The sequence below is a fragment of the Schistocerca piceifrons genome, chromosome 1, assembly GCF_021461385.2.
Source record: "Schistocerca piceifrons isolate TAMUIC-IGC-003096 chromosome 1, iqSchPice1.1, whole genome shotgun sequence".
Lineage (NCBI taxonomy): Eukaryota > Metazoa > Arthropoda > Insecta > Orthoptera > Acrididae > Schistocerca > Schistocerca piceifrons.
This window is the reverse complement of record NC_060138.1, coordinates 917,528,946-917,556,106: the sequence shown is the minus strand read 5'-3', so window position 1 is coordinate 917,556,106 and position 27,161 is coordinate 917,528,946. Positions and strand designations below refer to the sequence as shown.

General features: G+C 40.3%; 1 protein-coding gene across 5 annotated transcripts in view; it reads right to left on the bottom strand.

Moving 5' to 3' along the window:
* Positions 1 to 27,161, bottom strand: part of LOC124717142 (solute carrier family 12 member 8) — a 195,524-nt gene that overhangs the window by 15,385 nt on the left and 152,978 nt on the right. For all 5 annotated transcript variants that reach the window (XM_047243930.1, XM_047243905.1, XM_047243896.1 and 2 more), the window contains exons 10-11: positions 19,766 to 19,901; positions 1,401 to 1,556 (exon numbers count right to left, since the gene is read on the bottom strand). In XM_047243930.1, the coding sequence (XP_047099886.1) occupies positions 1,401 to 1,556; positions 19,766 to 19,901 (292 nt within the window). The remainder of the gene's footprint in view (positions 1 to 1,400; positions 1,557 to 19,765; positions 19,902 to 27,161) is intronic.

Here is a 27,161-nt window from a genome sequence, read left to right as displayed (position 1 = left end):
CAGCATGTTCACCAACAGGGTGGTCCACTTGTTTTTTGGCCACAGTTTGTCGGTGGCCGTTCATGTGGACAGACAGCTTGTTGGTTGTCATGCCTACATAGAATGCAGCAGAGTGGTTGCAGCTTAGCTTGTAAATCACATGACTGGTTTCACAGATAGCCCTGCCTTTGATGAGATAGGTGATGTTAGTGACTGGACTGGAGTAGGTGGTGGTAGGAGGATGTATGGGACAGATGCTGCATCTAGGTATATTACAGAGGTATGAGCCATGAGGTAAGGGATTGGGAGCAGGTGTTGTGTAAGGATGGACGAGTATATTGTGTAGGTTCAGTGGATGGCGGAATACCATTGTAGGAGGGGTGGGAAGGATAGAGGGCAGGACATTTCTCATTTCAGGGCACAACAAGAGGTAATTGAAACCCTGTCAGAGACTGTAATTCAGTTGCTCCAGTCCTGGATGGTACTGGGTTACGAGGGGAATGCTCCTCTCTGGCCGGACTGTGAGACTTTAGGAGGTGGTGGGAGACTGGAAAGATAAGGCATGGGAGATTTGTTTTTGTGCAAGGATGGGAGGATAAATACAGTCAGTGAAGGCTTCAGTGAGACCCTCAGTATATTTTGAGAGGGACTGCTCGTCACTGCAGATGTGACGACCACGGGTGGCTAAGCTGTATGGAAGGGACTTCTTGGTATGGAATGGGTGGTAGCTGTCAAAGTGGAGGTATTGCTGGTGGTTAGTAGGTCTGACATGGATGGAGGTACTAATGTAGCCGTCTCTGAGGTGAAGGTCAACATGTAGGAAGGTGGCTTGTTGGGTTGAGTAGGACCAGGTGAAGCAAATGGTGGAGAAGTTGTTGAGGCTCTGGACAAATGTGAATAAGGTGTCCTCACCTTCAATCCAGATAGCAAAGATGTTGTCAATGAATCTGAACCTGTCCCCTCACCTGCAACACTTCACTGTCCAGCACTCCCACCATACTATCCCTCCCCCTCCCCGCCCCAGCCTCCTCCTTACCCCCACCCAGTTGCCACTCCCATCATGCACTGGTGCTGCTACCCACAATGTAGTTTCAGCTCAGACTGCAGATGAGTGTGCAAGTTGCGTATGCATGAGTGTGTGTGTGTGTGTGTGTGTGTGTGTGTGTGTGTGTGTGTGTGTGTGTGTGTGTGTGTGAGCGTGTGTGTATGTGTGTCTACTGCTGACAAAGGCCTTAATGGCCGAAAGCTATAATTGTGTGAATCTTTTTGTTGAAACGTGGAAGGTTGAAATACTCGTAAGGTAATGTAATGACTTTATGTTAATATTGATAAAAGGCCTTTCTTTGCTGTACTGAAACATAACCTCCTCTGAATTAACTATCATCTGCCACATTAACATCATTAAGTTTGGGAATACTAACACCTCCAAGTGACAGCCACCTGTTGCAGAATGGTGAGTACCAGTTTTTCAGTTTCGAATGAATGTGTGCATTCTGGACAGCTGGTTGATGATTTCCTGCTTGAGATGTAGTCTGTTCTTCTGGAGATGACACCAGACTTGAAGAACGTTGTAAAATCTGAAAGAGGAAATTTTTTAAATAAATACAAATTCAGATTTTTATTAGAAATAAAGGCAATAGTTGTATACCAACAGACATCACAGATTCTGATGCCATGTAGCTAACAATGATCCTCCACAGTATGTTTACATGAATTATATATTTAAAATGTACCTATTTCCTTCCAAACCAATCATGCCGCAAAATGGAAGTACTCAAAATACTTAATTGATGAGATCATTGTAAGATGGACAACTCCACTTTTCAACTTTTTACAGGAGCGGCCAAAACCTAATATACAGAGATCTGCATTGCATAGAGTACTGAATATTTTTCAGGTGACTTATGACCCCTGAAAAATAAATTTCAGTTCACTTTTTGATGTAGAATGAATAAAAAAGAAGAAATTTGTGAATAAATTTAGGAGCCCTCTGGAGGTTTTTTTTTTTTCCCCTCCTCCTTTTTACAGGTGTGAGGATTTGTTCAAGTTTGATTCTGATGGCAGACATTTTTAACTTCTCTATGCAATTTTGAAATTTGTGAGGTTGACACTGTATAAAGAAAATTGATTTTATCACCTTCCTTGATAGTAATAAAACTCAATCAGTATAAGTAAATAGCCCATAGTACCAAACCTCTAATTACATAGAGCAAAGACACAGTGAGATATTATATTCTTAATCTTCTTCTATTACACATAAACTTTTCACAAACATAAAACAAGTTTGCAAAAATAAATATTCTTGTGACGCTGATTAACTACTTAATGTTCACAATTACAATTTCTTAATGATCAGTACCTAACTTTCAATATGGACATCAAATTCAACTTCATTCTGACATTCTGCTGAATTTTTCCTAAGTATGTTTCATGTCACTGTAACATCTGAATGTCTAGCCACTTTGCTACATAGAGTTTGATCAACAGCTTTTTGATAATGTTAACTTTCTGAGGGTTGATTTTGCTGCACTCTGGAACCAGTATGTGGTTATCATGCAGAAATGATTTAAACATCCTATTATAGAAAGAGAAGTTCTAAAGTCATTGAAGTAATTCAGCTCTCCTTTGACAAGAATATTTCTTCTGGTTTTTGACCACATTATGAAGCAATGGTTCAAACTCTGACAGCCAAAAATTCAAGTTTGGGGTGATATTACTGCTGCTTTTGCTTGCTCTCTCCAATTACATGCAATCCAGTCTTTTCCATATATCTTCAATGTCCCATGTTTGGCATATATTTCATGGTAATCTTATGTTAAAAATTATATTTTTCCTTCTAATATTTTTTACCAGTATGTCAAATATTCTGTCTCAGGTAAGGAAAGAGTGGCCATTAAGAGGAAAAATTAGTTTGAGAGATTTTATATTCCTTGGAGCACGTTTAAAGTTCTAAGCAAAGAAGGGAAAGCAGAAAAGTGGAAGGAGTATATAGAGGGTCTACACAGGGGCGATGTTCTTGAGGACAATATTATGGAAATGGAAGAGGAGGTAGATGAAGATGAAATGGGAGATATGATACTGCATGAAGAGTTTGACAGAGCACTGAAAGACCTAAGTCGAAACAAGGCCCCTGGAGTAGACAACTTTCCATTAGAACTACTGACAGCCTTGGGAGAGCCAGTCCTGACAAAACTCTACCATTTGGTGAGCAAGATGCATGAGACAGGCGAAATTCCCTCAGACTTCAAGAAGAATATAATCATTCCAATCCCAAAGAAAGCAGGTGTTGACAGATGTGAAAATTACCGAACTATCAGTTTAATAAGTCACAGCTGCAAAATACTAACGCGAATTCTTTACAGACGAATGGAAAAACTGGTAGAAGCTGACCTCGGGGAAGATCAGTTTGGATTCCATAGAAATGTTGGAACACGTGAGGCAATATTGACCCTACGACTAATCTTCGAAGAAAAATTAAGGAAAGGCAAACCTATGTTTCTAGCATTTGTAGACTTAGAGAAAGCTTTTGACAATGTTGACTGGAATACTCTCTTTCGAATTCTGAAGGTGGCAGGGGTAAAATACAGGGAGTGAAAGGCTATTTACAATTTGTACAGAAACCTGATGGCAGTTATAAGAGTCGAGGGGCATGAAAGGGAAGCAGTGGTTGGGAAGGGAGTGAGACAGGTTTGTATCTCTCCCCGATGCTATTCAATCTGTATATTGAGCAAGCAATAAAGGAAAAGTTCGGAGTAGGTATTAAAATCCATGGAGAAGAAATAAAAACTTTGAGGTTCGCTGATGACATTGTAATTCTGTCAGAGACAGCAAGGGACTTGGAAGAGCAGCTGAAAAGAATGGACAGTGTCTTGAAAGGAGGATATAAGATAAACATAAACAAAAGCAAAACGAGGATAATGGAATGTAAACGAATTAAGTCAGGTGATGCTAAGGGAATCAGATTAGGAAATGAGACACTTAAAGTAGTAAAGGAGTTTTGCTATTTGAGGAGCAAAATAACTGATGATGGTCGAAGTAGAGAGGATATAAAATGTAGACTGGCAATGGCAAGGAAAGCGTTATTGAAGAAGAGAAATTTGTTAACATCAAGTATTGATTTAAGTGTCAGGAAGTCGTTTCTGAAAGTATTTGTATGGAGTGTAGCCACGTAGAGAAGTGAAACATGGACGATAACTAGTTTGGACAAGAAGAGAATAGAAGCTTTCGAAATGTGGTGCTACAGAAGAATGATGAAGATTAGATGGGTAGATCATATAACTATGAGGAGGTATTAAATAGAATTGGGGAGAAGAGGAGTTTGTGGCACAACTTGACTAGAAGAAGGGATCGGTTGGTAGGACATGTTCTGAGGATCACCAATTTAGTACAGGAGGGCAGCGTGGAGATTAAAATCATAGAGGGAGACCAAGAGATGAATACACTAAGCAGATTCAGAAGGATGTAGGCTGCAGTAGGTACTGGGAGATGAAGAAGCTTGCACAGGATAGAGTGGCATGGAGAGCTGCATCATACCAGTCTCAGGACTGAAGACCACAACAACAACAACAACAACAACATTTAATGAGCCAGAAACAATGCATCATGAAAGCACTGATATTTGTTCTGTTCTGAGGAATCATCTGTAGCCGGCCGAGGTGGCCGTGCTGTTCTGGGCGCTTCAGTCCGGAACTGCGTGACTGCTACAGTCGCAGGTTCGAATCCTGCCTCGGGCATGGATGTGTGTGATGTCCTTAGGTTAGTTAGGTTTAAGTAGTTCTAAGTTCTAGGGGACTGATGACCTCAGATGTTGAGTCCCATAGTGCTCAGAGCCATTTGAATCATCTGTAAATAAGATGAATAGTATCTGTGAAATGAAATTCCTCATTTTGAAATTGTTCACAAAGATTATCACGTACAGCAGTAACTGATTTGAAGGTTTCTGCATTTCATGTTCACACCAACACCATGAATTGAGGGGTACTGTTTTGTTATTATGAAGACCCAGTCATAACTGACAAATTATAACAGTAGAGCTGGTAGCTGTAATAGGCAGTCTGGGTAGATAGAAATTTTTCTGCACATTTAACGAAAGAGTTAATAAACCATCCATTATTTCTTACAGCAGAAGAGGTTCCATCACACTGGAAGTGCTTTGTGGTATAGGAGCACCAAAGAACCGTTCCTGTCATCTTATTGGCTGCTGCTGAAGTTGGCCACATATGAAGTAGCAATGTAATAGGGTTGTCCAAATTTTGTTCTGCAGGTCACAATTTGCATTCATTTTGAACAGCTTTCAATCAGTTTTTTTCAAACTTGAAAAGATTATGATTACATTTAACTTCGAGAACTACTGGAGTTAGTTAAAATCTAAGTTAAGTAAAAAAAAAAATTTGTCCGTCTTTGATAATCAGCCTGCTCAGTTATTTCCATTCCATAGTTTTAAAATGTCATCTTTCTTTAACATCCAAACTAATAATGCAAAAATAAAATATGGCATGTAAAATACATACATTAATAATATGATCACAATATGGTTGGAACTATGACCATGCCTAGAATGACTACACTAGAAAGCAGTAAAAATAAATATATGTGTGAACTACACATGATCATCATCTTAAAGGTTTTGCAGTATATAAAATGGTTGCAGTAGAAGTGTATGGAGATGTATGACACAAAGTAAATACTGGAAATGTGGAAAGTGATGAGGTTCTGAATACTCTCAATGGTGAACCCATAACATAACATTATTCTTTTGTTCGTAGAACTGATACCTCTGTAGCGGCATCTGTGATACTAGTGAAGAAGAGGCAATTTTTGCAGGGAAAAGTGAAGCACATTTAATATGTATCAAACAACAGATATCCAGGATGGAATGTAACAATATTATGAAAAGGATAGTTGCTATTCACCAGACAGCAGAGATGCTGGGTCAGAAATAGGCACAACAAAAAGACTGTCACAAAATGAGCTTTTGGCCAACAAAGCCTTCGTTGAAAGTAGACAAAAACACACACACACACACACACACACACACACACACACACACACCGGATTCTGTGGTCGTGTGTGCGAGTTTTGTGTGTTGGCCGAAAGCTTATTTTGTGATGGTCTTTTTGTAGCACCTATCTGTGACTCTGCATCTCTGCTACATGATATGTGCCTATCTTAATACTGCAAATGTAAGTATGTTCCTTTATATATATCTCCTTTACATGGGTAATTGAATATTTCGTGTTCTGAGGTTTAGCATTTAACGTATGATGAAAAGTAGGATGTATTTTGTCAATAGTAAACTCTGTCAAATATCAAGTAATATTCATGATAAGGAGTGTTTAAAAGTTGCATATAACTGTGAATAAGTTAAGTAACATTTACTGCAGTTCAGTGAGTGCTAAGTTCTCGCTTTTACAGAGAAATAGCTAAATTTTTGCATTCTAACATACACTTAAAAAGTGCCAATCTGCAGACCACATTTTTGTAGCTCCTAAACAGTGATAATTTGTGTCATGTGAACTGTGTTAAGTGGTTTAGTTACATTTTTAAGCATTAAATCTGTGTAGCAAGGTGTGATAAATGTAGCTGTAGACTATCAATGATTGGTCACAGTGCAGCAGGTATCATCTCTGAAATACAGTAGAAAATATAGGGACAAGCAATTCAGGGTGAAAAATTGGAGCAGCATGCTGAAAAAGAAACTCACTTGAAATTCAGTCATATGGATGTTTCACCCATTTCTCCCCCTAAAATTAAAAAAAAAAAAATTACATATTATCTCAAATATAAAAGCTAATTTGAATTTGATAGTGATTTCAACAAAGTACTAATGAATTGTTCCAATGTAATAAATTGACCTATTGTCTTTTCTGAAATGCATATTGCATCATTGACTTGGAGCATTTTTCCAGAGAGATTGAAATATGCTGGTGTTAAACTCCTCCACAAGAGAGAGGATAGGAGATACATTAATAGCTATTAACCGGTTTCACTGGTGACATCATTTTCCAAAGTTTTTGAGGAGGTGATGTCCTCTAGGTTTGTATCCTACCTGAACAACAACATTTCCTTAGTAAATCAAAGTTTGGATTTCAGAAGAGTTGCTCTACTGAGAATGTCAGTTACATGTTCACTCACCAAAGTTTACAAACATTAAATAAAAGATGTACCAGACTGTATTTGCTGTTACTTATCTGATGAATTTTACTGTGTGAATCACAATATTCTTCAAGGTAAACTGAGGTTTTATGGTACTGATGGTACAGCCAACAAAAGAATAATGTCATATCTGACCAAAAGATGGCAGACAGTTGTATTTAGTAATTCAAACAACATAAGCAGGGGAAATTCTTTTAACTGGGTAGAAATCACTTTTGGGGTTCCAAAGGACTCAACCTAGGCCAACTATTATTTCTCATATATGTTAATGATCTTATGAAATAATATATAACAAGCAGAAGTAATAAGATACAGGTTCTGCCTTTTTGCAAAGACACTGTTTTATCTTCTTACTCAAACATGTTTCAGCACCTCTGTGCCATCATAAGTGGGTTTTTGTTTACTGAAAACTGCAAAAAGTGAACATATTTTAGATTGTAACTGAACTAACAAAGTGAGGCTTAAAGAAAGCTTCACTTCTTACTGTGATTTTACATTACATGGTTTTGCAGGACCAACTGTATGGTGTCCTGTGCTGATAGCTTGTCATCTGCAAACCAAATTACGTAAATGTGGATGTCATAGGTGAGTTAATACTTTCCTTGATTTTTGAAAAACGTGGTTTTGACGTGTCAAAATGTTTTGCATACATATTTGTTACCACTCTGTTTCGTTGTGATTAATTCTCCTCCCCTTGTATTCTGAGGACACTGCACACACATATTAATATACTTTGTTAATTTAATTTTTTATAAATGTCTTTTTACTTTGCAAAGCATGGTGAGCACTATGTTGTTGTGTTTCTTCACACCATCAGTGTTCAGTATTTTTAAATCTGTTGCTATTATAGTTTGGTTGTGATTATGGCTATTAGGTGGTCAGCAAATGTGCTATGGGTGCTGTTACTTTTTAGGCCTCTGAGCTGTTCTCAGTACCTTAAAGTCCCTCCATGTTTGTCCTATGTATAGTGATTGACAAGTGTTGCACATGGGAGCATATGATCCTGATCTGTTGAATTTATCTGTGAGTGTTTCCTGTGTTCTGAGGTTTTTCTGTGCTGACATGTCTGTCCCGATACCCCTAATTGTTGATCCCATTGGCAGCACTTCATGTTGGGAACAAAATTATTTATTTAACATAAAGTAATTTTGTGCTGTTATGGTCTTGAGTATTGTTGCTATTTCATTAATGTGTGAAACTGGGATGTTTCCTTGTTGTTTTAGTCTTTGTATGGTGATGTTGTTTCATTTATTGGAATATTAGACTAGTGTACATTGCGTGACATCAAATGATATGAGGCTTGCTGTGTCTCATATGTCTACATTCTTGATTCTCTCCACTAGTTCCATTGAGTTTTCTAGGTTTCTGTTGTTTTCAGATGTATGTAAGTTCTTTAGTAATAAGTGTGTACGAGGGGGGACACAAAAATAACCAGAATTTCTTTCTAGAAAGCATATACTTTATTGTTTTCAAATACAACCTTAATCTCCTTCCAAGTACTCTCCATTAGCATTAATACACTTGTCCAAATGTTCATTCCAGTGTTCGAAGCACCTTTTAAATTCATCCTCTTTGATACCTGCTAGCACTTTAATGACATTGCGTTTTACATCTTCCACATCCACAAAACGCTTCCCTCTCAAGTCTCTTTTCACCCTCGGGAATAGGAAGAAGTCCAAGTGTGCTAAATCCGGCGAATAGGGCGCGTGAGTCAAGGTAGTTGTCTTCGTTGAGGCCAAAAACTGGCGAATGCTGAGACCTGTGTGCACGGGAGCGTTGTCGTGATGCAGGAACCACACATCAGAATCCCACAAAGCCGAACGTTTTCGGGACGAACTTCTGCGAAGCCGTTTCATAACCTCCAAATAGAATTCCTGGTTTACTGTCTGGTTTTCAAGGACAAATTCAGAGTGTATGATCCCTTTGATGTAAAAAAACAAATCAACATCGTTTTCACATTCGATTTCACTTGTCAAGCTTTTTCTGGTCGAGGTGAGCCAGGTGACATCCATTGTGATGACTGTTGTTTACTTTCTGGATTGTACTCATAGTCCCATGACTCATCACCTGTAATGATTTTCTTGAAAAAATGTGGATCATCTTTGACAACATCCTTCATTTTGTGACAGGCTTGAACGCGACGATCCCTTTGATCTCCGGTAAGAAGCTTCGGCACGAATTTTGCTGCCACTCTTCGCATCCCCAAATCGATGGTCAAGATGCGCTGAATTGAGCTCCAGGACAACCCGAACAAGTTCTCAAGTTGGTTGATTGTCCTGCGTCAATCTTTACTGAGGAGATTACGGATTTTGTCGATACTGTCTTCGCTTCAAGCAGTTGAAGGTCAAACGGAACAGGGCTGATCTTCAACCACCATTTCTCCCTTTTTAAACCGAGAAAAACATTCGAACACTTGTGTTTTACTAAGAGCATGGTCTTTGTAGGCTGTCTGAATCATCACAACAGTTTCTGCTGCGTTCTTGCCGAGCAAGAAACAAAACTTCACTGCCCGCACGTTGTTCGTAAGAACTAGCCATTTCCTGGTGTCACGTCTGCACTGTACGCACACTCACAGAAACCACACTTCTCACTGTTGGTGATGCCGCGTGGCAGAATGACTCAGCAGAGCTCCTACTACAACCCTCTGGCGGCACAACCTGCTACTACAAGTACACGATGTGCAGGATTATGATTCCGGTTACTTTTGGGTCCCCCCTCGTATGTTGGGCTAGGTGGTACGATGAAGCCTTTCTGAAGTCCCTTTCTGTTCACATATTTACTGCTTATTTATTTACTGCTTATTTAGCCTGACCATATTAGAACCTTAAGGCCCTCTCTTATGTCTGACCAGGAACAACACATACAAAAAATATTACATCAGAGTCAAATTACAAATAATTTGCAATAATGATAATTAGCATTATCAATGAAAAATAATAACTGGCAATAACAACAATAATAATGGAAGCATTAAGAATAATGTTGGTTAGTTTAACACTTTTGAGGCCTTGTTTGGTATTACTAGTGGAAAGGATAATGAAAGAGGAGAAGATTGAAACGAAATTGACAATGGCTGTTAGGAAAGAAGTGACTTTCAATAGAGTGCTCTGTAGACAAGGGGAGGGGAAAGTAGTGGTGGAGGGTGGGTTATTGGGAGTGAGCTGCAGAAGACATAGTTATTGTGATAGAAGGTGGGTCATCAGCTGTCTTCTGAAGTTTGAAAGGATTTTAATTCCTCTAATATTTTTAGAAATATCATTCTAAAGTTTGATGCCTGAGACAGAGAATGATTTAGAGAACATGGCAGTGTTGTGCAGTGGTGCAGAGGGGATTTTACTTTGTTGAGAATGAGTATTTCAGCCGTGTTGTTCCAATAATTGTGAAGGGTTGAAGACAAATAGGAAGAAATGCACTGGTTGAGAAGACAATACAGCAAACACCGGGTATGATAATCTCTACATTTATTGCCACATAGTCATGATAATTGTTCAAAGGCAGGAGCGATATGGTCGAAATAACAGATATCGCACATATATTGCACTCAAGCATTCATCGCCAGTTCCGACCAATGCGAGCACTCATAAGAAAGTCCCTGGAAAATAGGTTCACCATTATAAAGAATGGAGAGTATTAGTGACTCTGCGAGTTTCTTTTTAAGCTTTTCTATACTTCTATAGTGAATGAAGTGATGCTGAGTCTAGTTGTAACAAATAACCAGGAGCATTTTCAGATGCCTGTATAATTTACAGTAATGCAACAAACGCTGAAGTTAAGAATCAAGACGTGTTTGCAAATGGAGTGCTTACTAGTTGGGAGAAAGATTGTACAATCACAACATGAGGTTTTTTTACCAGGTTCCAGTATTATAAGCTGGGAGACACCATGGAGATCACAGTTAGGTACAGTTAAGTGCGAGAGGTGAAACTTACATAAAAAAATAAGTATTATCTTAAGTTTAACAATACACTGCATCACCCCACAGCATAGATAAAAGAGGACTGGATGATTTGAATACAGCATATGACTGAAAAGCTTTTCTAGTACATACACTTGAGCAACATATATTTCATTTCTGACAAATTTTGAAAAAAAATTGAAGGAATTGAATTGATGTTTTGGAGTACAAACATGCAGAGTCCATCCCCCCCTCCCCATACCACTCTTCTAATACAAAGCAGTTGTGACCTACGCAAGTACTGACTCAGTCAGTGTCCAAAGGGCTGACACAGTACATAAATAAACAAACAAACAGAGAACAAAAAAATCAAATATTTGTGACTGCATGTTGACTATAACACAGCAAAATACTCTATAACCAATATGAAGAATATGTGTAAGGAGACATAATTATTCTTGTTGATTTGACGGTGATGTCAAGTGTGTGCTGTAAGGTGGTGCTTCAAAGCTTGCTGCAGCAGCAGCTGGAAAGCCAACAGCATTTGTTCTCTGCCAATTGCATTATGTAACTCTTCTTTTATGACTATTGGTTAACTGATGATATGAGAACTAGGCAAAAATGTTGGTCAACAATTTCATAAAAAAATTCGTGTGTAGGATTTATGGTGTCATTTGGAGAAAGTAAACTGTAGAGCAGCGTACTCACAGGAGATGGAAAAATAAAAAAAAAAATATCCTGGCCACAGAAGAGTGAAACCGATACCTGCAGTTCATCGTAGCGTGGAAAGAAACTGGAGTTTGTACTGCATAGTATAAACAGTCAGGAATAAACTACTGTTTATTTATAATTACACTGTTTCTCCATTGGTTCACAGGCGCAGCATCGGTTAATGATGGGGAAGCTGCACAGTATTTTGATGAGGCAGTTGCTTGTCATCTTCAGGTGCTTACTGAAGATGACAGGTAGCTGTCTTGTCAAAATATTGTGCAGCTTCCACAACATTATTTGATGTGATCCCATGAACCAATGAAGCAGTTACCATGTCAGGAAAGTCTTAAACAGCACTCTGTGTCTGCCCTCTTGCTGCAACAGAAACGGTCACCTTTAAAGAAAGAGAAGAATTTTTTATTGTTTGTCTAATAAAAGGGACTCAGTAACGCTTAATGGAAACGAGCACTAGCTCTTTTTCCAGCAAACATACACACATTCACATTTATCATTGCAGACACCCAAATGCACATTTCTGTGGCCATGGCAAGTGGACTGTGGCCATGGGAATGTGTGTGTGTGTGTGTGTGTGTGTGTGTGTGTGTGTGTGTGTGTGTGATTTTACTGTTGCTGGAAAAAGAGCTAGTGCTCATCAATCCACTACACGTGAGTGGCTGCCTTCCCCTTATTTTATGTATCACTCCATCCAGGAATTTCCATTAGTGTTACATACATCATTTTTTGTATACAGGGTGGTCCATTGATAGTGACCGGGCCAAATATCTCATGAAATAAGCATCAAATGAAAAAACTACAAAGAACGAAACTCGTCTAGACTGAAGGGGGAAACCAGATGGCTGCCTTAGGTCAAACAGATATCAACAGCGTTTTTTAAAATAGGAACCACCATTTTTTATTACATATTCGTATAGTACATTAAGAAATATGAATGTTTTAGTTGGGCCACTTTTTTCACTTTGTGATAAATGGCGCTGTAATAGTCACAAACGTATAAGTACGTGGTATCACGTAACATTCCACCAGTGCAGATGGTATTTGCTTCGTGATACATTGCCCCTGTTAAAATGGACCGTTTACCAATTGCGGAAAAGGTCGATATCGTGTTGATGTATGGCTATTGTGGTCAAAATGCCCAACGGGAGTGTGCTATGTATGCTGCTCAGTATCCTGGATGACATCATCCACGCGTCTGGACCGTTCGCCGGATAGTTACATTATTTAAGAAAACAGGAAGTGTTCAGCCACATATGAAACGTCAACCACGACCTGCAACAAATGATGATGCCCAAGTAGGTGTTTTAGCTGCTGTCACGGCAAATCCGCACATCAGTAGCAAAAAAATTGCATGAGAATCGGGAATCTCAAAAACGTCGTTGTTGCGAATGCTACATCAACATAGATTGCACCCATACCATATTTCTATGCACCAGGAATTGCATGGTGATGACTTTGAATGTCGTGTACAGTTCTATCACTGGGCACAAGAGAAATTACGGGATGATGACAGATTTTTTTCACGCGTTCTATTTAGCGACGAAGCATCATTCACCAACAGCAGTAACATAAACTGGCATAATATGCACTATTGGGCAACGGAAAATCCACAATGGCTGCAACAAGTGGAACATCAGCGACATTGGCAGGTTAATGTATGGTGCAGCATTGTGGGAGGAAGGATAATTGGCCCCCATTTTATTGATGGCAGTATAAATGGTGCAATGCATGCTGATTTCCTACGTAATGTTCTACTGATGTTACTACAAGATGTTTCACTGCATGACAGAATGGCGATGTACTTCCAACATGATGGATGTGTGGCACATAGCTCGCGTGCAGTTGAAGTGGTACTGAATAGCATATTTCATGACAGGTGGATTGGTCGTCGAAGCACCATACCATGGCCCGCACGTTCACTGGATCTGATGTCCCCAGATTTCTTTACGTGGGGAAAGTTGAAGGATATTTGCTATCTTGATCCACTTACAACACCTGACAACATGCGTCAGCACATTGTCAATGCATGTACGAACATCACAGATGGCGAACTACTTGATGTTGAGAGGAATGTCGTTACATGTATTGCCAAATGCATTGAGGTTGACGGACATCATTTTGAGCATTTATTGCATTAATGTGGTATTTACAGGTAATCACACTGTAACACCATGCGTTCTCAGAAATGACAAGTTCTCAAAGGTACATGTATCACATTGGAACAATCGAAATACAATGTTCAAATGTACCTACATTCTGTATTTTAATTTAAAAAACCTACCTGTTACCAATTGTTTGTCTAAAAATGTGAGCCATATGTTTGTGACTATTACAGCACCATCTATCACGAAGTGAAAAAAATGGTCCAACTAAAACATTCATATTTCTTTACCTACTACATGAATATGTAATAAAAAATGGGGGTTCCTATTTTAAAAATGCAGTTGATATCCGTTTGACCTATGACAGCGCCATCTAGTGGGCCAACCATAGCGCCATCTGGTTTCCTCCTTCGAGCTAGACAAGTTTCGTTCTTTATAGTTCTTTCGTTTGACGCTCGTTCTTTATAGGTCTATCATCTGACACTTATTTCATGAGATATTTGGCCTGGTCACGATCAACGGACCACCATGTATATAACATTACTGCTTTCACATTCACTTTATATATTACATTTTATTTCTAAAAGGCTTTCTTTTGAATCATTTTGTGCAAGATTCTTATTTGTGTGTGGAATTGCAACATGATTGTTGACAAGGGTGACTACAGTTTCAGTTGACAAGAGCGACTGCACTTTTCATGTGTGTCTCTTATTCATTTGACGATGATGTCCAGCATGTCCTTTAAGGTGGTGCTTCAAAGCTTGCTGCAGCAGCAGCTGGAAAGCCAACAACAATTGGAATTGCAACAGCAGAAACACACAGTATTGTTGAACAGGGTGTTAACTCAAAATTATTGGCAAAGCCACAGCAACTGCCAGACCATCAACCTCTCTTCCCCACCTATGATGAATCTGTAAGCTACTGGGAGGCATATGAGAAGCCCTTATGGCAACACTTCACTGTCTTCCAGGTAATGGATGCCACTAGCATTAAGGCTTGTTTTCTCTCTTGGATCGCCCCCCTCCCAACGTGTCACTTGTTAGGAAAGTTGGCCTCGCTTCAGGAACCTGCTTCCCTCTCTTTTGACAAAATTTGTCACTTGTCATCTTATTATATATGTATGTTATTTCCGTGAGACTGGAATAAATATCAGTGAAGGAAACAACCTCATCAATCATATCGCACTTGGTCTGCAGAATTGCAGGGTGTCAGTCGGAAAAGCTGCTTTGTTATCTCTCCACATAAGGAGTTGTACACTGACATTATGGTCCAAGATGCACTCATTAGGTCGGTCCATGATAAAGAGGTCCACCAGGGGCCACTACAGTTTGAAGATCCCTCCTTGGACAAGGTCATTTCTACTGTTCAATCATTTTAATTTGCTCATGTGGCTGGCTGCCAAGTGGATTCCTGGGCAGAAATGGCCACTGTCAAATTGGACAGCAGCAGGCACTCAGGTTTGGGTGCATGCTCTGAGGCAGGAAGCATAGCAATGCAGCCCACTTGTACACCACATGCCGCACAAATATGTCCATGGCATGCTGATTATTGCAACCCCCTTCTGTTGTGCCTTGATTGTTTTGTTCACCATGACTGGCCAGACTACCTCAAGTGTTTGTGTTCCTGCCACCACTGTCAGAAGAAAGGACACATTGCAGCAGTATGTCAAGTGTTGTCTGCTGGTGCTGCACACTCATCACCACCAATCAATGGATATTAATGTCATCAGACCTACATGTGATAACACTGTGGTGATTCCTAACAAGATGTTCATCAATGTGCAAATCAATGGAAAGTTGTTTCAGTTGCAAATCAATGTGTCTCAGCATTTCTTATCAATTCTCACGTATTGTCTCCAGCAACACATCATCTTATTACCTACAACAGACAAAATATCCCCATTATCAGACAATTGATGGTGGACATATTGGAAAACTTGTTTGGCTTGGATGCTTTCACTGCATTTCGATTCACAGTTATCGATTTGATTAATCAGGTATCTGAGCATGCACTGTACCAGGAACTTGATGAACTTTACAACAGTTGTTTGGATATTTTTTTCCGGGGCTTTGCAGGATTAAAGCGATGGCACAACCTCATTTTTTTTTCAGACGCGGCTGGTGCCACTGTCATTTTGTGATCAAGATAAGAAGTAACTTGACAGGTGGGCAGCTTTAGAGGTAACCGAACCTATTTTGTTCAGCCAGTAAGCTACAATGCTTGTAATCATAAAGAAATCACCCAGCAAACTCTGTCTATGTATTGATTTTAAGGTGATGATCAATACACAGGCTGTGGCTGACACATATTCCATCCCATGTCCAGAGGAATTTGTGACAAAACAGGTGAGAGGACATTGTTTTTAAAGGTGGAGTTATTGGAGGTATATCTGCAGGCTGCCACTCAACAAAAAACTACAGAACTTATTTGCCATCAACAACACCCCTGGTCTCCACACGTATAAAAGATTGGGGATAGCAAGTGCTCTGGTACTTTTTCAACATTAGTTGGAGTAACTCACATAATGTATTCCCCATTGTATCAACTATCTTGACAATATTGTGGTCATGGTTACCTCCACTGAGGAGCATCTGTGAAACCTTCAGCTTCCGTTTCAAACTGAGCAAGATGCAGGGGCCTCAAGTGCACTCTGGATAAATTTCACTTTTGACAACTTTCTATTAAATACCTCCAACACATTATCTCCAGGCAGAACAGTCACATTGCTGCTATTGACGCTCTTCCTTGACCCACTAACGAGGAGCTCAATTCTTTTTTTTAGGTAAAGTTAGGCGTTATCATAAATTCACCCTAAGAGTGGCTACCACTGTGCATCCTCCTAACCATTACTGAAAAAAGGGGCACAGTTTTTCTGAACGACTGCATGTGATGAAGCATTTCTGGCATTGAAGAATAGCCTTCATTGCTGGCCCTGTGCAACCCTGACAATTCGGAGCAGCCAACTGCAATTGCTTCAAAGTTGCTTGATGTGGTCCACAGAATTATTTCCAAAACGAGGAGGAGACCCTCGCTATTATTCATGCAATAAGGAAGTTTCATGTGTTTTTATATGGTGCTAAGTTTCATCATGTCAGGGATTACAAACCTTTAGTCTCTGTCTTTGTCCCAGCAGCACAGATGCAACACTGCCAACAGACCGGAGCAGTGGAGTCTGTTCTCAGTCACCACCATTAGAGATTCACTTTTGCATGACAGCTCAGCACTCCATTGTGGACACTTTCTTGCTTCTGCCTATAACGCCCCACACCAGTTTTGACCAGGAGGAAATCTTGCTTTTATCTTGATGTGGAAGCTCGGAAGGTAGCAGAAGGCTTTCCTATTACAAGCTGTTGTATTGTTCACACTATTAGCCACTGGGGGGTCATCGAAGGTGAAGATGCTTGTTTGCCACTATGTCTACTAGCTAGGTATCAATGGGAAAACAGAATACTTTGTTGGTGCATGTCCCAAATGTTCTCTGCCAGGTGCGGCAACATGTCTAAAGGGGGTGGCCTGACTGAACTTTGGCCCATGTATTGGACCCTTTCTTTGATTGTTTTATGCTGCACCACAGACTGACTTTCGTCAATAGGACTATCTTGTTGACGCTAGAACACACTGTATTCCGGGTGGTTATTCCAGCTTCCCTTCAGTGGACATCCTTTGACTCTCATGTCACAGCCACCTGGGGTCATCAAGGGTGAAAATGCCTGCTCGCCACTACGTCTACTGACCCAGTGGCAACTGGGAAATTGATTACTCAGTTGCCGCCTATCCCAAGTGTAAAGGTCACCAGACCACACTGTGCCAATGTTACCTATGTGGCTGGCACCCATGCTGCATTGGGAATGCATACACCTGGACTTCATGGGCCCCATCTTGAACGAATTTTGATTGCTCGTCATTGCAGCTTGCTCCCATTTTACATACACTGTTAGTAGCCATATTATGGGCCTCTGACTCCCCCTGGCCATATGTGTTTGGTCACTTTGATCATTGGATTCCAGTGGTTGTCCACTATCAGCCTGGTTGGAGACTCTTCAAGCAGCAGATAGGTGACATGCTGGTGGTGCACAATCACAATCAATTATGATTATGTGTGGGGCTGGCCTCTGCTGCCCCCATGTTCACTCCCTGTATCAATCCATCTATCAGAACTTAGTTTTCCGTTCTCACTGCCACCTCTCCAGGTGCCTCTTCTTTTCTTGGTCCATCCTCTTGCACTGTGCTCCCCCTTGCCTACAACCCTCTGGGAGCCGGAAGTCCACAGAACTCCTGACCCTGCATCAGCATCCCCAGCAGCTAGCATCACACCACATAGCATCCACCCACAGCAGCCTCAGCATCACCAGGCTCACTGCTGCAGTAGCGGATGACAGGAAGCTGTTATCCACACCACGGGCAGTGGTCCCCAATGCCCAGGAGACCATGGGTGTTGTCTTCTTCTATATCACAGGGCAGCCCAAGTAGAGATGCCAGGGTTTCACCAACTCAACCCCTCTCTCCCCCACAGAAGAGTTCTGTGGTAACCCACCATGTTACCTCTTGTTTTGTACTGGCAAAATTGCCATGGCTACCACAACATTTAGTGAGGTGCAGGTGCAGGTGCAGGTGCAGACCATCGCTAAGGCATGGTCGCATGTCAGAAGGCAGCATCACATCAGGGCCTTTGCATACCAATGTTGGGCAACACCATTTCAAGACAATAAGCAACAAAGGAACTTTATATAGCCTTGTAGCAGAGTGGGCTCTCTCTCACTTCACTATCGTATTTATTTGTGGTAACGTTCAGGATGAATTGTGTTTGAATCTTGGACTTGGCCTTGCTTCATACGTTGGACCTGTATAGGCTATCGGAACTGTGTTCACATTAAAGCATTCTGAACACTGTGCATTCAAAAACTGCAACTTCTTCTTGTATTGGTCCTAAGTTATTTACAACCCATAAGCACTGAGACTGCATATTATGTGTGAATTTATTCAATACTTATCTTACTATTCACAGAAAAGAACAAAACTGATCATATAATATGCTTTTCCAGTTCAGTAAAGTGGTTCACCTTATGATGTTGCAAAGAGTAAGTTATCTCAACAATATACGAATGTTACTGTTCAGCATATCAAGAGGAACACCTAGAAGATTGTAGAGTCTAGGAGGAGTTGAAACACTTACATGATTGAGAGGCGGAGTGCTGATTCAGTGCTACATATTGATCTTGAGATTATTAAAATTTTAAAAATATATCTTTGAATAACTTTCTTGCTTAGAGTTATAGTCTGTTATCTTTCTTGGCAGATCAAAACAGGAAACTATTTAAGAATCATTCTATGAACGATTCAGTTCTTTTCATGAGATGTGAAATATCAAAGCAACAACACAGAGATTAGAGGCTACTCCACTGTAGTAAAAATTGCAAGTGGCCTCTTGATATATAACAATATTTTGTTGTAGTCACCTTTTTGTATCATGCTAACAATAAACTGATTTGCAGTGAAAGTTAAATAAGTGATATGATATTTCATTTCTGATCAGTGATTCTTGGCAATTCAACAGTAATTAAAGGCCTCAACAATTTTATTCTATTCTGCAACAAGGCAGCACAAAATAATGTAGCTCTGAAAGAGAAATATCATTCTGCATAAATTGATTCTTCCTCAACCACTATATCATGTACCAAATTAACACTGTTTTTTTCCCCCCCCCCCCCCCCCCCTTAATTCAGCAATACCTCACACATACAACACCTGGTTGGAGCCATTAACTTATTGCTTATACAAGTTACACTTAAACTTTCACAATAACAGCACTACACAGTGAAATTTCATAAATGTCTACACTGATAAAGAAGCTGATTTCTTTTTCACCATAAAAACAGTTAACAGAACATATTTAATAATTATACAATACCATTTCCTTCCTATGTTGCAGCCTTTCAGGGAACAAAGTGTCCAGATCGCCAGATGAAAACTGATCTTCGGATCGTTCTATAGTACCTCCATAATGTCTTACACCATCAGACGAACCAGTAATAAATTCTTGTGCTCTGTGAAGATCCAAACAAAATATGTTCTTCTTTAGTTTGTTTGTTGTTGCTGTTTCAAACTGAGTTTGAGTAAGATTATAAACTTAAATATACAACAATCTATAATAGGTCTCTTTTCGTTAAACTAATGTTACAGAGAGTTCTTTATACAGTACTGCACTTTGGAGAGAGTATGCTAAATAAATGAATAAATAAATAAATAAATGTGTGCATATTTGAATATAAAGGGTTGTTGTGTTCAAAGCTAGAATCAGGAAAGTTCTCACAATAGGTATTAGAAACCAAAAGATGAACAGACTTCTCTGCAAGAAAAGTGAGCCCTTAATATTGGATATTATGGTCTTTGTAAGATATTTCCAGGGGCAGATGTGCACTCTGACCACAATCTATTGGTTATGAACTGTAGATTAAAACTGAAGAAACTGCGAAAATGTGGGAATTTAAGGGGATGGGACCTGGATAAACTGAAAGAACCAGAGGTTTTAGAGTGTTTCATATAAAGCATTAGGGAACGAATGACAAGAATGGGGGAAAGAAATACAGCAGAAGAAGAATGGGTAGCTTTGAGAGATGAAATAGTGATGGTACCAGAGGATCAAATAGGTAAAAAGGTGAGGGCTAGTGGAAATCCTTGGGTAACAGAAGATATAGTGAATGTGATTGATGAAAGGAGAAAATATAAAAATGTAGTAAATGAAGCAGGCAAAAAGGAATACAAATGTCTCAAATATGAGATATATAGAAACTGCACAATAGCTAAGCAGGGATGGCTAGAGGACAAATGTAAGATACACTCGTGGTGCCACACAACGTGGCACTACACAAAACTGGCGCTAAGCATAGGCATGTAGTGAACACACGCGACACAGATCTGGAAGTGCACAGTATTGGTGATAAGTTGAGAAAAACAATCCCGAAACACATGTGCTACAAAACGCCACTGTTTCCTGCGCATGTACCCCGACATCAATATGGGATATGATCACCATGCACGTGTACACAAGCCACACAACTGGTTGGCATACTCTGGATGAGGTGGTTGAGCAGCTGCTGGGGTATAGCCTCTCATTCTTGCACCAGTGCCTGTTGGAGCTCCTGAAGTGTCATAGGGGTTTGAAGATGTGCAGCGATATGTCGACCGAGAGATTCCCAGACCTGCTCAATGGGGTTTAGGCCTGGAAAACAGGCAGGCCACTCCATTTGCCAGATATCATCTGTTTCAAGGTACTCCTCCACGATGGCAGCTCAGTGGAGCCGTGTGTTATTATCCATCAGGGGGAAGGTGGACCCACTGCACCCCTGAAGGGGGTGCAAAATGACGTCCCGATACACCTGACCTGTTACGGTTCCTCTGTCAAAGACATGCAGGGGTGTACGTGCACCAATAATAATGCCACCCCACAACATCAAATCACGACCTCCATACAGGTCCCTTTCAAGGACATTAAGGGGTTGGTATCTGGTTCCCAAAGAATCACTGTTCAGACTTTACCTGGACTCGTCCATGAACATAACCTGGGACCAGTGATCAGTGGAATGCACCTTGCAGGTCTCCGGGCGAATAAACCATGTCTGTTCAGTCGTTTGTAGACTGTGTGTCTCGATATAACTGTTCCAGTGGCTGTGGTAAGGTCCCGAGCAAGGCTACCTGCAGTAGTCCGTGGCCATCTGTGGGCACTGATGGGGAGATATCGGTCTTCTTGTGGTGTTGTACACTGCGGATGTCCCATGCTGTAGTGCCTGGACACGTTTCCTGTCTGCTGGAATTGTTGCCATAATCTTGAGATCACACTTTGTGGAACACGGAGGGCCCGTGCTACGACCTGCTGTGTTTGACCAGCCTCCAGTCACCTTACTATCCTACCCCTCATAACGTCATCAATATGTGTTCTTTGAGCCATTTTCAACACACAGTCACCATTAGTATGTCTGAAAATGTCTGCACACTTACTCGCTGCACCGTACTCTGACATGCATCAACACACCTCTGCGTATCTGGACTGATGCCAGACCCCCATGCGACGGCCGCAGGTCAAAAGCACTGCACGGTCTTACCCCGAAGTGATTTAAACCCGCAAACCGCCCACCAGAGCATTGTCTCACCATGTATCAACATTATCCTTAATTTATGAGAACGAGTGTAGATACTGCCTACAGGATAATTAAAGATACCTATGGAGAAAAGAGAACTGCTTGTATGAATATCAAGAGCTCAGATGGAAAACCAGTTCTAAGCAAAGAAGGCAAGGCAGAAAGGTGGAAGGAGTATATGGAGGGTCTATACAAGGGTGATATACTTGAGCGCAATATTATGGAGATGGAACAGCTTGTAGATGAAGATGAAATGGGAGATATGATACTGTGTGAAGTGTCTGACAGAGCACTGAAACACCTAAGTCGAAACAAGGCCCCGGGAGTAGACAACATTCCATTAGAACTACTGATAGCCTAGTGAGAGCCAGCCACAACAGAACTCTACCATCTGTTGAGCAAGATGTATGAGACAGGTAAATACCCTCAAACTTCAAGAAGAATATAATAATTCCAATCCCAAAGAAAGCAGGTGTTGACAGGTGTGAAAATTACTGAACTATCAGTTTAATAAGTCATGGCTGCAAAATACTAACACAAATTCTTTACAGACGAATGGAGGAACTTTTAGAAGCTGACCTCTGGGAAGATCAGTTTGGATTCCGTAGAAATGTGGGAACACGTGAAGCAATACTGACCCTACAACTTATCCTAGAAGATAGATTAAGGAAAGGCAAATCTACATTTCTAGCATTTGTAGACTTAGAGAAAGCTTTTGACAAAGTTGACTGAAATACTCTCTTTCAAATTCTGATGGTGGCAGGGGTCAAATACAGGGAGCTAAAGGCTATTTATAACTTGTACAGAAACCAGATGGCAGTTATAAGAGTTCAGAGGCATGAAATGGAATCAGTGGTTAGGAAGGGAGTAAGACAGGGTTGCAGCCTATCCCCAATGTTATTCAATCTTTATATTGCGCAAGCAGTAAAGGAAACAAAAGAAAAATTTGGAGTAGGTATTAAAATCCATGGAGAAAAAATAAAAACTTTGAGGTTTGCCGATGACATTGTAATTCTGTCAGATACAGCAAAGGACCTGGAAGAGCAGCTGAACAGAATGGACAGTGCCTTGAAAGGACAGTATAAGATGAACATCAACAGAAGCAAAACAAGGATAATGGAATGTAGTCGAATTAAATCAGGTGATGCGAACAGAATTAGGTTAGGAAATGAGACACTTAAAGTATAAATTAGTTTTGCCATTTGGGGAGCAAAATAACTGATGATGGTCAAAGTAGAGAGGATTTAAAATGTAGACTGGAAACGGCAAGGAAAGCGTTTCTGAAGAAGAGAAGTTTGTCAATATCAAGTATAGATTTAAGTGTTAGGAAGTCTTTTCTGAAAGTATTTGTATGGAGTGTAGCAATGTATGGAAGTGAAACATGGACAATAAATAGTTCAGATAAGAAGATAATACAAGCTTCCGAAATGTGGTGTTACAGAGGAATTCTGAAGATTAGATGGGTACATCACGCAACTAATGAGGTGGTACTGATTGCAATTGGGGAGAAGAGGAATTTGTGGCAAACTTGATAAAAAGAAGGGATCGGTTGGTAGGATGCGTTCTGAGGGATCAACGGATCACCAATTCAGTACTGGAGGGAAGTGTGAAGGGTAAAAATCATAGAGGGAGACCAAGAGACGAATACACTAAGCAGATTCAGAAGAATGTAGGTTGCAGCAATTACTCAGAGATGAAGAAGCTTGCATAGGGTAGAGTAGCATGGAGAGCTGCATCGAACTAGTTTGTCAACTGAAGACCACCACAACAACAACAAGTGGGCAAAAATAATGGTTTGGTGTACGTGAGAATTACTTTCTCAATTAAGTATTACAGGAAATTGATGAGGCACCTGACACATGCTGCTTTCCATTACCCTTTAGCTCACAAGAAATCATTAATTCCATCCTTAAGACATGTTCATTATATGTTTACACACTTTTCATTATTCCAGCGTCTGTGTCAAAGTCAGATTCATAATTACTGTTTCAGTTGACCAGTGTTCAAACACATCAGATATTTTGTTGTTTTACTCCAACTTGGGGATCGCTTGGTAGGACATATTCTGAGGCATCAAGGGATCACCAATTTAGTATTGGAGGGCAGTGTGGAATATAAAAATTGTAGAGGGAGACAAAGAGATGAATACACTAAGCAGTTTCAGAAGGATGTAGTTTGCAGTAGGTACTTGGAGATGAAGAAGCTTGCAAAGGATAGAGTAGCATGGAGAGGTGCATCAAACCAGTCTCTGGACTGAAGACCACAACGACAACAACAGCAACAACAACAACAACAACAACAACAACAACAACAAGTCTTATACCATGCTCCATAGTCATCAGTTGTATATAATACAGGGTGTTAGAAAAAGGACTTTACAACTTTAAAAATTAATATAAATTTATTGAAAGAAGATGTAGAGATAAGTTTAGTGTTATTTTGTAGGGAAACACATCAATTTTTTTTTACCTTAAACTAGAGATGTATGTAGACTCCTTTGGTTATCTTGTACACATCCCATCAGATTTTATCATTGTCTTTTATTGCTTGTACAAATGTCGATCTGTGAGGTTTCAAATGCAAACAGTTTCTCTACACACGCCAAACAGTCCCATGTGGGACTCGCAGTTTCCAAGATGCACGCTGGGTCAATTTTGTAGGACTGTTGACAAAACATTGTCTCACTTGCTCAATGACATCAGAATTGCTTGGATGACCTGATGATTTCCCATGTCTTACTGAGCACCCCATTTCTACAAAACATTTAGGCCACTCATAAATTGTAGGCCTACTAGGAGGATCTTTAGCACACTTGGTATGGAAATTACGCTGAACTGTTGTCGCCAACTTGGATTCTTCAAACCAAAACACACAGCTAGCACGCTCTGGTCCAGTGAAGGCAGCCATCTTTAACATAACTGCTACTAGCGCCTCCTTACGGTGTGGTTCGGCACAAGCAAACTATGTGAGACAAAACTTGATGTATTTCCCTACAAATTGTCACTACAATCACCTCTGTAGACATTATGAATTAATGTATATGAACTTTAAAAGTTGTAAAGTCATTTTTGAAACACCCTGTATAATAAAAAGATTCATATGTAATATGTCCAAAGCAGCAGACAGACTGCCATTGTATGGTTTCTTATGTCATGGTACGTCATTGGTACATTTCTTTTATTAGTCTCTCAAATTTCACAAAATTTTAGAGAGCAATGGAAAATCATTACAGCTAGGAGACATCCTTTTGTTTCATTTTTACTGGCTGTACTCCCTCCCCACTACCAATTAATCCAATTGTGGCACTTGCATCAAATTCAATGAAGTGGTGGAAAAGCTGTGAGTTTCAATATGTTCACCATGTAAAGGTTATGGTTCTATTTCAGTTCCCTTCTACTCATTTTTGTTGCATTTTCTTATGATTCAAATACATAGTGTTACAGTTTGTACTGCACATTCTTGGTCCACTCTCCGGATCAATAACCCAAACAACCAGTCAATCTGTCACATTTGAGCACCAACCACGTGCAAAGTTACACAAAATGTTCTTGTTGTAACGCACATAATCAAACAGCACGTACCTCCATCACCGACCTGAACAGGTCATCTCGCATCAGCACAGATGGCACAGCAAGTGTTGCACCATGTGCAAAACAGTGTTATATAAACCAGTGCGCCAGACCCTTGGGCAGACTAACGTTTACATGATGAATGTACGTCACATGTTAGACTGTGCTTTAATGGTTAAGAGTTGTTATACCGAATCCTACTTCATTCAGTGTCTTGATGTATCCCTACATATGGCAGTGGAATAAAGTTTGGTTAGTGGAATTCTGATATTGTGTTTGTAAAACATTACCACATTTTTTGGTGGTGAATGCATATTTTGCTCTGGGTGTTTCATTTCTTAGTTTGCTATGGCCAATACGATAGTAGAAGAAATTCTTGCACCATGTGCAAAACAGTGTTATATAAACCAGTGCGCCAGACCCTTGGGCAGACTAATGTTTACATGATGAATGTACGTCACATGTTAGACTGTGCTTTAATGGTTAAGAGTTGTTATACCGAATCCTACTTCATTCAGTGTCTTGATGTATCCCTTCATATGGCAGTGGAATAAAGTTTGGTTAGTGGAATTCTGATATTGTGTTTGTAAAACATTACCACATTTTTTGGTGGTGGATGCATATTTTGCTCTGGGTGTTTCATTTCTTAGTTTGCTATGACCAGTACGATAGTAGAAGAAATTCTTTACAATCTCTTGCTGAACAGCAGTGAGCTTTCACCAAGTAGCAGCAGGCTCTCTCTAAACAATTTGGCACCATCACAATTCATGACAGGGTTCACTGCTGTTGACGTAACCCCCACTATCTCTTCTACATGATGATTCTGTGCCAAAATGGGATACGTATGAAAAACACCTTTGGAAACATATTCAACCTTTTAAAGTCACTGACCCCAACAGGTGCAAGCCTCTCTTTCTGTAATGGATTTCTCCTCACCTTTTGTGTCAGCTAGCTCCTCTTCAGGAACCTGCCAGTTTGATGAAATGTGTCAGTTGCTCTCTAATTATCATGGCAAACATACTCATGTTGTTGTTATTTGCACTGAGTTCTACTATTGTCAAAAGCAGCAACAGTTGTGCACAGCTTAGGCAGCAGAACTTGACATGCTCAGCCATCATTGCCAGTTTGTTACTGAAGCTCAGTGGGACTCATATGCCAATTCAACGGTTCATGATGCTGTAATACGGCTGGCCCCTGATGGGGAAGCTCATGAACATGCTTTACAATGTGAAAAACCCTCTCTCACAGGTATTTTGAACATTTCCAAATCCTCTAAAGTATCTAGGGCAGCAGGAAATCAGATAGAAACAAGGTGTGAAGTAGCCGATGTTGCTTCTTCTCGTTCTCAGCCACTGTCAGTCCGTTCATGGGAGGGAAAAAGGGAGGATAGGGTGACTGCGCAACTATGGTCTGCACGCCACATGGGGCAGCACTGTGCTCAGCAGCAGCAACAGCTGGCATCACACCAGTTGCCATGTGCTCCTCTCCTGTCGTAACATTACTGTTTTGTTCAACAGGAGCAGGCCACGTGCCCATGGCATTGGATGATGAGCAACCATTGTAAAAAAAAAAGGGGGGGGAGGGGGGGAGTGGCATATTG